The sequence below is a fragment of the Trachymyrmex cornetzi genome, unplaced genomic scaffold, assembly GCF_001594075.2.
Source record: "Trachymyrmex cornetzi isolate Tcor2-1 unplaced genomic scaffold, Tcor1.1 scaffold679, whole genome shotgun sequence".
In the NCBI taxonomy this organism is placed as follows: Eukaryota; Metazoa; Arthropoda; class Insecta; order Hymenoptera; family Formicidae; genus Trachymyrmex; species Trachymyrmex cornetzi.
In genome coordinates, this window is record NW_017300002.1 from 103426 (window position 1) to 114094 (window position 10669).

General features: G+C 35.4%; 1 protein-coding gene across 1 annotated transcript in view; it reads right to left on the reverse strand.

Moving 5' to 3' along the window:
- The window catches only part of LOC108767455 (agrin), a 35606-nt gene extending 25744 nt beyond the window's left edge, over positions 1-9862 (reverse strand). The window contains exon 1 of the mRNA XM_018517368.1: positions 9796-9862. Within this exon, the coding sequence (XP_018372870.1) occupies positions 9796-9850 (55 nt within the window). The 5' untranslated portion in view covers positions 9851-9862. The remainder of the gene's footprint in view (positions 1-9795) is intronic.
- Positions 9863-10669: the final 807 nt, after the last annotated feature.

A 10669-nucleotide genomic window follows, 5' to 3' on the forward strand; every position in this document is an offset into this window, starting at 1 on the left:
GTTATCATGCAACAAAATGACTTTGCGTCGATTGTTGGCTACGGATGATCTTTTTTGCATCAATTCGTCACTCAATCGGCCTTTGGAGTAACATTTAACTGTTTCGACAACTCTAAAAGCTTTTGAGCTGGATTCTCATCAAGCAATTCTTGCAGCTCGACATCTTCAAATTTTTTCGGCTGTTCTGGACGTTCTCTGTCTCTCACATCAAAATCACCGTTTCGGAAGCGTTCAAACCAAACTCTACATGTTCTTTCCGATGGAGTTTCATCATCACATACTGCGAATAATAAGCGATGCGCTTCAGTTGCGGTTTTCTTGACGTCGAAATAGTGAAGAAGTACATGTCGGAAAAACAGCTTATCGCGATTCATTTTCAATCGATTGGAAAATCTCTTTGGCGTCGAGAAATCTAACCTGTGAGGATCGAATCACTCTCAGCGATGTCTAAACTACAAAAGACATATGACTTCATCGTCGAAACTCGCCAGCGTTGAAGCCAGCACCCTCTAGTAGCGAGCGGCAGGAATTAAGTTTAACACCTAATATATGCACAAAAAATGATGTGATTTGAAAAATAAAATTTCAAAAATTACTTTTGACTATCGAAAATACGTTTGACTACCTAAACATAATAATACGACATCTAAACTAACCAAACTTCGTTGGTAAAGAAGACACACGAGTTGCCATCTACAATATAAATTGGGAACTCTAAGATATATTTTTGCCACTCAAAATTCAAATGACAGCTTAGCCTCGGTGCCTACTTAGCCCCGGTCTGTCTTATATGTATTCATATGTATTCATGCTTATTGTTTTCCCAGCACTCAACCTTTGTTTTTAAATTATTGTTAGACACGTTCGATATTCCGGACCATACGTATAGAGTTATAGAGGTTAAATCGTTAGATGATTTTCTCTTAATATCCTAGTGAGAAATGATAATGGAATCGACATTGAATCGATGTCGATTCGACGTCAAAATCATCAAATCGACATTGAATCGACGTCGACTCGACGTCAACTTCATTATCATTTCTCACTGGGATGGTCACTAAAATTAAACTGAGCATCGAAATTTTAGTTTTTTGTGAATTTTAACATTATATTCCAAAGCTTCTTGACACGTTTGGAGTCTATTAAGGTGAGTTGCTTGTTGCTCATTCAGTGGATTTTTAGTTTTTTATAATTTAAATGGTTGCATTAGAGTCCAGTTCAGACTTGGCAACTTGTATATAGTGATTTAATCTTGACGAACTATCTTTGATTAAGATTGACTTGCTGATGAAGACTCCAAAGAGAGTTAAAAGACTACTGAGGATGGTGACCTAAAAGGATTTAGATAGGAAAATTTTTTTTCTATTATACGCATCGCGTATAAAAATAGTCTGAGAATTTTATTGTATTTATGATATAGATATTTTGTTGAGAATATATTAACGAATCGTTTATTCAGCACTATAGACAGCTAACTACCCGGGGCGCTCGACACTAAGTATATATCATCGAACTTAATAATACAAATTACATCTTTGATTCGGTGATTAACTAAATATTCAATCGAGAGACATACTGTCGCAAGTCATTTAACGGGTGTTTTAAGCGCATAAATATGAACCAGTCAAACGAAATAGAAAGGAGATGTCATTTTACCTCATTTTCTTAATGTATCCTTAATGTTAATAAAATTGCGTCAAATGAATTTATAACCAATAACTAACATTGAAGGCAATTGAACCGTGAGAAGATTGATCGCGATTCTACGATATGGGATCTGTCGTTAATTATAAATAATAAATCAGACATGTCAATAAAGGAGGATGTTAAAAAGAGGCCGATTTTTGCCTATAAAGATATAAGTAAAAGGAATAGCGTTTTTTGTATATTTTGACTTCCTGAATACGATAACATTAATAAAAAATCAAGGATCGATAGGGAATACCTTGAAAATTGAGCATGAATATATTTGAACAAATTTCAATATTCTTACTTACTTTTCAAGGTATTCCCCAGTGCCACGAACTTTTTATAATTTTATCATATTCAGGAAGTCAAAATCTATTTCTTTTACTTACATCTTTTTAGATAAAAATCTGCCCTTTCTGGGGGGATATTAAAAAAGATCTGATTTTTGTCTAAAAGAATGGCACTTAGAGAACACCTTGAAAAATAAATAAGAATATTGAAAGTTGTTCAAATATATCATGTTCATGCTCAATTTTCAAGGTGTTACCTATCAATCCCCAACTTTGTATTAATATTACCGTATTCAGGAAGTCAAAATTTACAAAAAAAAAAAACGCTATTCCATTTACTTACACCTTTATGGGCAAAAATCTCTCTCTCTCTTTTTAACATCCTCCTTTCAGTTTGCACTTAATAAAAGTAGCACTTAAAAAATAGTTTACTCTGACTGCTAGTCCGTGCAATTACCCATTACGGGACCCCCGCGCTGATTGGCGCTCGTCCGTTGTCATCCCCCAATTTTCCGTATGATCGTAGTCACTATATTCATAATTATCAGATCGCCTGAGCGCTATATATAATAAGTTCATTATCAGGTCTGTTTTATTAACGAAGGCGTCACGGTTAATCTTTCGTGCGGAACACGAAGACGCGTCTCATATAATCATCTTAATATCATGCGATCGATGAGTTTGCCCATCCATAAAAAGTCGCGCATTTAAATAGACAGCAGGTGCATCCCGATGTCGTTCAGATCACTTCTTAATGAATCGTTATTTACTTCAAATTACTATTTAAGTTCAGATCAACTTTGATTAATTAATAAAATTTCCAAATAAAATAGTAAAATACATATATTAAGGAGATGTTACTGTACGAGGAGATGTTATTAGCGCTATTCGTGTCATTCTATCCTTGTTTTATATCTAATGAACGATGAAGATAAAATGATACGAATAGCGTTAATAGTATCTCCCTGAACGCACCTAACAAACCCTCAACACCCTAAATTAAATAACATCATGTGATTTAAATAAACATTCTTGAGGCTTCCACGGGTGCTTTCTGTATAAAGGTTATGCGTTTCGCGGGTTTCCTCCGTGTTCAATTATCCTTGTTTTATATCTAATGAACGATGAAGATAAAATGATACGAATAGCGTTAATAGTGTCTCCTTGAACGCACCTAACAAACCCTCAACACCCCGAATTAAATAACATCATGTGATTTAAATAACATTCTTGAGGCTTCCACGGGTGCTTTCTGTATAAAGGTTATGCGTTTCGCGGGTTTCCTCCGTGTTCAGATTCATTCTTGAGATGCCAACGTTTCGTGAATCTTGCAGTCCACTTCATCAGGGCGAGGGGCAGCCTGATACTGGCAAAAATATCACTCGTGCTAAAACAATGGCTGCTTCGGGATGATGAAGATAGTTTGCAATTTTCAAGGTGTGTGGGCCCGCGCATACAACTGTCTTCCTTCTCGCTCATTTCTGCTTTTCTCGTGCCTCGCTATAAATTGCACCGACAAGCGATCTAAGAATAAGGAACTCTCTGCTCTCGTTGCAGAATTAAAATCTCATTAGACCTTCCGAAAGAGATAATACGCACATTATTATGAGAAAAGATAGTAGAATTAAGAAATGAACGCCACAAGTCATTCCGATGTTCTGAGTAGGAAAATAATTTTTAAAATATCTCGCAGAGCAATTATGCAAATTATGTAATTGTATTTAATTATAATTGTACTTAAATACATAATTATGTTTCTTTAATGATTTCTCTCTTGCGTACACAGGGAAGCATCCCGCCAAGCGAGTTGAAAGGGTCGAATATATTGGCTGCGTTCAGCATAAAAAGCAGCTTTGCAACTCTTGTACTATTTTTTAATATGATTGGTTTATACATTCATATCCAGTAAGGAACTAAGGGCAAGACCAATCACATCAAAGAATTTTACCACAATTGCAAAGCTTTTTTTGCTGAATGTAGCTATTGTTAAAGATGCTTTGTATCCGCGTATTGAAATTCGTTCGTAGCTGAACCATTCGAAGACTGCCAGTCTCGGTAGCCACTCTTCATTCTAAGAGTTTCTCGTGAAAAAGCACATCAGGTAGTAAAAATCTTACAATGTGCGACAAGTACTTTCGAGCTCTTTCTTTCAATTCTCATGTAAGGGCCCATAAATCCGGTTTTATTCGTGTCGCGGGTTTCTACGTCGTTTGAACACACACTCGCGATTTATTGTTAACGATGGCTCAACCATGAGCTTAATGAAATTTGCAGTGTCGTGAAGTGAGAATCGAACTACATGATGGTGTGAAAGAAACGATCCCATTTTAGCGCCAAGTAGTGTAGCACAAGAGAAACACATAACGTATACGATCCAACACTTGATCTCATCTTGACGATACCATCCAAAGTCAAATTGATAAAATTAGTAAATAGATCTTTTTTAACCCTACAACTTTTTTGTCTGAAACATTTTTCTATAAAACTTATATTTTCCGAGATATTCAGGTCTTTTTGAATTATTTAATTTCTAATTCTTATTAGTTGTGTTCTAACATGTACGGTTTAAAAGTAAGATTCATATTGTAAACTATTGTATAAGGTGTCATCTATGTAGACTATGTACAGACAATTAATCAATGTGACGCACAGGATGCATCAATACGCCACCAAACAGCGGAAATTCGCGCGCGACAGCCAATCAATATATTCTTTCCGTAATAACCTTTTAGTTCTTACGGACAAATGTTGATTAGCTATTCAAACTTCCATCGTGCGGTAAATTGTGTATTGAAGTCTATATAATTTATGGGTTTAATAAATATCTTATGTTTTTGAAACAATTATTCCTTCAGAAAGTGAAATAATTTGTCTATACCGTCTATGTCTGTATCAAGCCAAGATTATCACTAATAGACAGGGATACTGGGAAGTCATTTTTGCCGTTATTTTTTGTAATAAACAATTTGGTAATGACACTGCAACTTTTTATGTTGACGATAACGATAATCAACTAAAAGCTGATTAAGGTTGGGAAAATTACTTTTAAACTATAACTTGTTACCATTAAGTTAGATATTATTTATTGAAAAAAATAACTCGTTACTTAATGTGTCAATTCGTTACTTTTATTATAAAAATAACGAATCGATGTGTCACATCATGCAAATACTCACAAAATTAACTTAAGCGAAATGAACAAAAAAAAAACAACAAAATACATACATTGCATGTAGATTTAAAAAAGATCAATTTTCTATAGATTTATATCAAGCAATGGTTGCCATTAATATGGCTTGGCGAAATCTTGACAATAAACATTGGAGAGATTTTTCTTCAGGAATATGCAAATCAGCACACTCCGGATGAATCAACCTTTCGCAAGTATAAGATTGTTACAATGTGACCATTTATAACATTTGAGCAGATATTATAGATAACTACATTTGGATATCGGTAGATGAAACCACGGATGCTACCGGACGCAACATAATTTTGTAACATGTAAAACAGGTGTACAACAAGCGAGTAAAACGTATCACAAAACGATTTCTTTTTATTGCGCTTCTTATTTTGCAATATTTTATAAATTAGGATAATTAACAGCGATTAAGGTCTCAGCGAAGTTCAATTGCACGGTTTATAAGTCACGTAGTCGATACGAGCATACTCGCGTACTTAACTATTTAATTACAATACAAATTATTGGCGATTATTTAATCAGGGGATAAATCGCGCACAACATGCTGAGTGATTCTCTCGATGGCGATGCCATCGCAATAATTTGAAGATACTTTCTCACTCTCGGCGGCCGCGGCGGTCGAAATGCATACCGGGCGTCATAATAGACCGTGAATCGGAAGTTCGTTACGACCGAGACGTGTAAGAGGATTTCACTATCATTATGAGTACCGAGACGCAATGGCGTTTACTCATTACTCGCGAGTTCTCACGCGCGCATCTCGCGTCCCGTAGATTTCCAGACTCGTTCGTTCGTACGAGCAACGAGTTTCAGCTGACGATTAGCATACTTAATTAAGCGCATCAGCCCCATCGTTTTGCGCGTTATATGTGCCCGGCCGAACACCCGAGGCGACCTATACAGGGCCCTTTATGCACTCTCCCGGCAGTAGCGTAACCATCGTTCGGAACTCCGACTGTGATATCATAAGAAACCCGTCACATATTTTCCAGTTGCGCCGCGTGCATTCCACCATAATGTCGTAGAAGAAATTGAGATAGTCTCGACGTTAGTTTATCTCATAGTTACAAACAGTTCTCATATTTGATGATAGCGCAGATGATGCAACAATTGCTTTACACTTCTGGAATTAGATTAATTTTCGTAAAGTGATTGATTAGGAATTTTTTATCAAGTAGAATGGCATGAAAGGAATAAATTTTGCGTAACGTTTCCCTATATCGGCGTGCTCTCTTTCGGTACATAAAATTCAAAGCAATAAAATTATACTACTTCGAATTGCTATTAACGAGACGAGATTCTTCATTAATTACGAATTACGTTCATTCGCAATGTATATTTTCCAATTTGTTCGACTATAACCAAGTAATCACCCATATAATTACAGTACATATCTATAATTCTAGCAATGTTGCAGCAACACTGCAAACGTTATTATAAACTTTTATGCTGTATGGATACAAGTATCTTTTCCTTGATGTATTCAAATAAAAATTTAAAAGTACCAATGGAGTTACGCCACTGAATCACGCAATAGGGCCATACAGCGAACGTAAATCGAGGAGTCGAGAGGAAGAGGAATGAGATCGGTACCGTGAGTCGACTCGCGCACGAGAATGCGAGCGTGCGAGAGATTAAAACGAAAAATTCCTCCCCGCCCACACCCCTTTTTTTCTCCCTGAAAGAGCATCCCATTTGGCTGTGGATGCTAGGCTTCTTGTGACGGGTTCAATAGGTACCTCTCTATCGATTCACACCCTTCGCTGTGCGGGAAAGGAGATGTCTAGTCAATACACACGTGTACGAATTTCGGTAACATCATCATTAATTTACTTGTTGCTTCTCGTTTACACGAAGAAACGATGTGTTTATAGCAAACCATATTAACAATATTTTATTTTTTATGTATATAATTATACTTAGAGAAAAAAGTCATATCAACAAATAGAAATTTGAGGACAAACAGCGCCTTAACTATATATTATAATAAGTTAACAATAAATAATTAGTTATATAAACTAAGAAAATGTAATATTAACCATTTACTACAAATAATTAATATTATAATACTTTCTTAGTTAATTTAATTTATTTATTGCTCTTATTAAAACTTTACAGTACATAGCTGTGGCGCTTTTTGTCCTTAAATTTCTATACGTACTGCTAACTCGTCCAAGAAAAGAGTTACTGAATTTTTATACAGAACTAAAAACTGTTGAGATGTATCTCATTTACTTTCTTTTTCGAACTCAATACATCTTTTATTATTGTATAATATGATGAGTGATTTTTTTCTCAGGAGAAATCGAACTCCGCTGCATTCTTCTGGTAACAGTGTCGCATACTGTTCGTGGGTAAGCGACTTTAATGAAAAATTCTTAAGATCAATCATGATTAAATAATGATTATAGGTACATACAAAGTGTCCCATTTTAATCTTTGCACCAAAATATCTCAAAATATACAAAAGATACAAAAAAATGTTTCAAACAAAAATTGTAAGATTCGAAGGAGGTATCATTGATTTGATACGATGGCGCCACAAGATCAGATCAAGGTCACTTTGAATTTTTTAAATAAGGCCCCTTATTTTTCATTATAATTTTCTCTTAGTTTATCTCAAGCTTTTCAAAATATTCTAATAAAATTGTTTCTCATTAAAAATTTTTCGAGATATAAGGCTCTCTCTTGAAAGTATTACCGGCATTAAACATTACTCAAGCTGTCCGACTGACGACTAATACCTCTTAAATATTATTCAGGATTATGACCCGGATAATATTTGTCAAAATCAAGGCCATTGGAGAATGTTCTTCTTATTTTAATTTTTATTATGATCCTGAACAACATTCGAAAGATTTTAGCCGTTGGTTAGATACCTTAGGTAATGCTAACGATGATGGTACTGTAACTTTCAAATCTTATAACTAGACTGCGGATATTATATATAAAATATTCAGTTAAGTATTTTGCATAAATATCCGCAGTCTACTTATAACTAAAAAAATTCTTAATTAAAAACAATTTTATTGAAGTATTTAAAAAAACTCTTGAGGTAAGCTACGAAAATATGTAATGAAAAAAGGGGGATTCCATTTAAAAAATTCAAAGGGACCTTGATTTGATCTTAATAATGCCAAACAAAATCAAATTAATGGTACCTTCTTATGTCCCCTTCTAAACCATACGACTTTTTGTTTGACTTTTTGTTATAATTACGATTGCATTACCATATAAAAGTGTTTATTTTATTCATTATTTATATTTAATATTTTACTATATTAATATTTGAAATTATCATAATTTATAGTACAACTTTTCTATGTTTCAGAAAATTATATACATAAGGATATTAATTTATTTATTACTAACATTAGAGTAGTAACCATAAAAATGGAGCTTTCAACCATAATTATTTTACTATGCAATTATAATTGTAGGTACCAAACACTTTTTTTTACAATTTAGTGGTCCATATCTGTTTAGTAAAATATCAGTAGTAAAATTAGTTTAGTAAAATATCAATTATAAGGTGTACGCTGTATTCTACGTCGTGTAGAAACATAAATCTGCAATTGATGCAAATTTGATTATAAGTGAGTGCCTGTCATGCATGTGAAGTTGTTATTTTAATATTTTATGGCTTTAACTACTTTCGCAATCAATCAGATTCTAATATTCTGCATGAATTGTAATGTTATATACATCACTTAAGTATTTGTGAGGTCATTAACGACGATTTTACTTTCGATTGTCCGTTCCTGTAGAGTAACGAATGGATTCATCTGGTAGTGAATCTGGTTTTGTTAGCTTCTTAATTACCACATATGAAGCGAATGGATATCGAATTGTCATGGTAACGAGTACAAGAAGTGATGAGACAGTGTAAATAATTGTACGGTTTCTTTTTTCAAAAATCGCAATAAAAATGGAGATTAATACAAGAGAGAAAAAGGACCCGTTATAAAGAAATATCAATAAATTGCTCTTTTTTTTACTATTTTATTTATTCTTAAATAAAAAAAAGTTCAGCATATCATAACTCACTAGATCTGATTAGAATTATCCAGAAAAAAAAAACATTAAAAATATTACATTACAAAAAAAATTATGCACAGGAGATGTGCATAATTTTTTCTGTAATGTCATCTAGACAAGATGACCATTATCTCAGACCATTATCTTAGAAATGGTAACAAATATAGCAAAACGCCATAAAACTATTTCGAATCCTCTCGACAAGATTTGCGAAAAAAATTCTACGCATCGAAGCTGTATCTATTACCGTTATTAAGAAAACAATGCTCCCAATGTCTAGACTGTAATTCTTTTTGTCAAAGAATGTATATTATTTCAATGAAAGAAAACATATATATATATATATATATATATATACCGTGACATCACCTCATTCAAATTGGCTTAAGAATTAATTTATCATGATCGTGTCATCCTTGCTATTTCTTTAATCCCAAGAAGAGAATCTTTAATCCCAAGTAAATAATGAGCGCGCACTTATATAGAATAACACGTCGAATGACACTCAGCATCATTTTCAAATATAATTCCGATCATACGGCATTGTCTTAGTATATCTCCAAAAGTGATACTGACCTTGAAGACAGCCCAACAGGACAATCCCGAGGATGAGTGAAAGCTGACGACGCATTCTTCCGATACTATCACGACGTTGCCAATCTGACTTCACAAAACGGTATGTTCGCACGGGCGACGAATTCCTTCTGGAATCGCTCTGGCGATTATCCTATTGCTGAGACCCTCGTCACTGCGGTCTTGCGGGAGTAGAGCGGTGATGAAAGAAGAAGAAGAAGAAGAAGAAGAAGAAGAAGAAGGAGGAGAAGGAGAAGAAGAAGAAGAAGAAAACCGAGAGAAGGCTCGAGAAAGAGCGTGCCGAAAGATTCCGCGAGGCCAGGAGAGGAGGAAGTGTCCTCTTCGACCTCTATCGTCCTTCGAGATCCACGAACGACTGAAGCGTACGGAGCGACGTCAGCCCGACTATACCCTCCCCTTCCTACTTTCACGTGGCGTGCTCCCGTTTCCAGTGGAGGCGCGGAATAAAGAGCCTCTCCACGGACCATTTACTATTACCATCATCGTCGACAGCAGCCGTCAAAAAGAGAGGACGGTTACCGCCCGACTGCCCCCTGCCCCGCGCCGGAAGGTGGGGAAGAGACTACCCCACCGACCCCTCTTCTCTTCTCAGTCCCCGTCTTCTTTCTCGTCACTTCTGGACGCACCGCGTCACCGCGAAACGCATTGCCGGGGAACACCGACTCAGCGTTTCTAGGCCAACTCTTCCTCCTCCATTGTAGCTAGGACATCCTTCTTCTGCTCTTCTTGTCGTTCTTCTTCGGCCACTTTGTCTTACTTGATCAATTTTTTCAGTCGTCAGTGAATTAGAGACCAAGAATACTTTGCTCGCGGTCCTAACGCAAATCGCAGATAATAACGGGGATTCGGAAAAGGA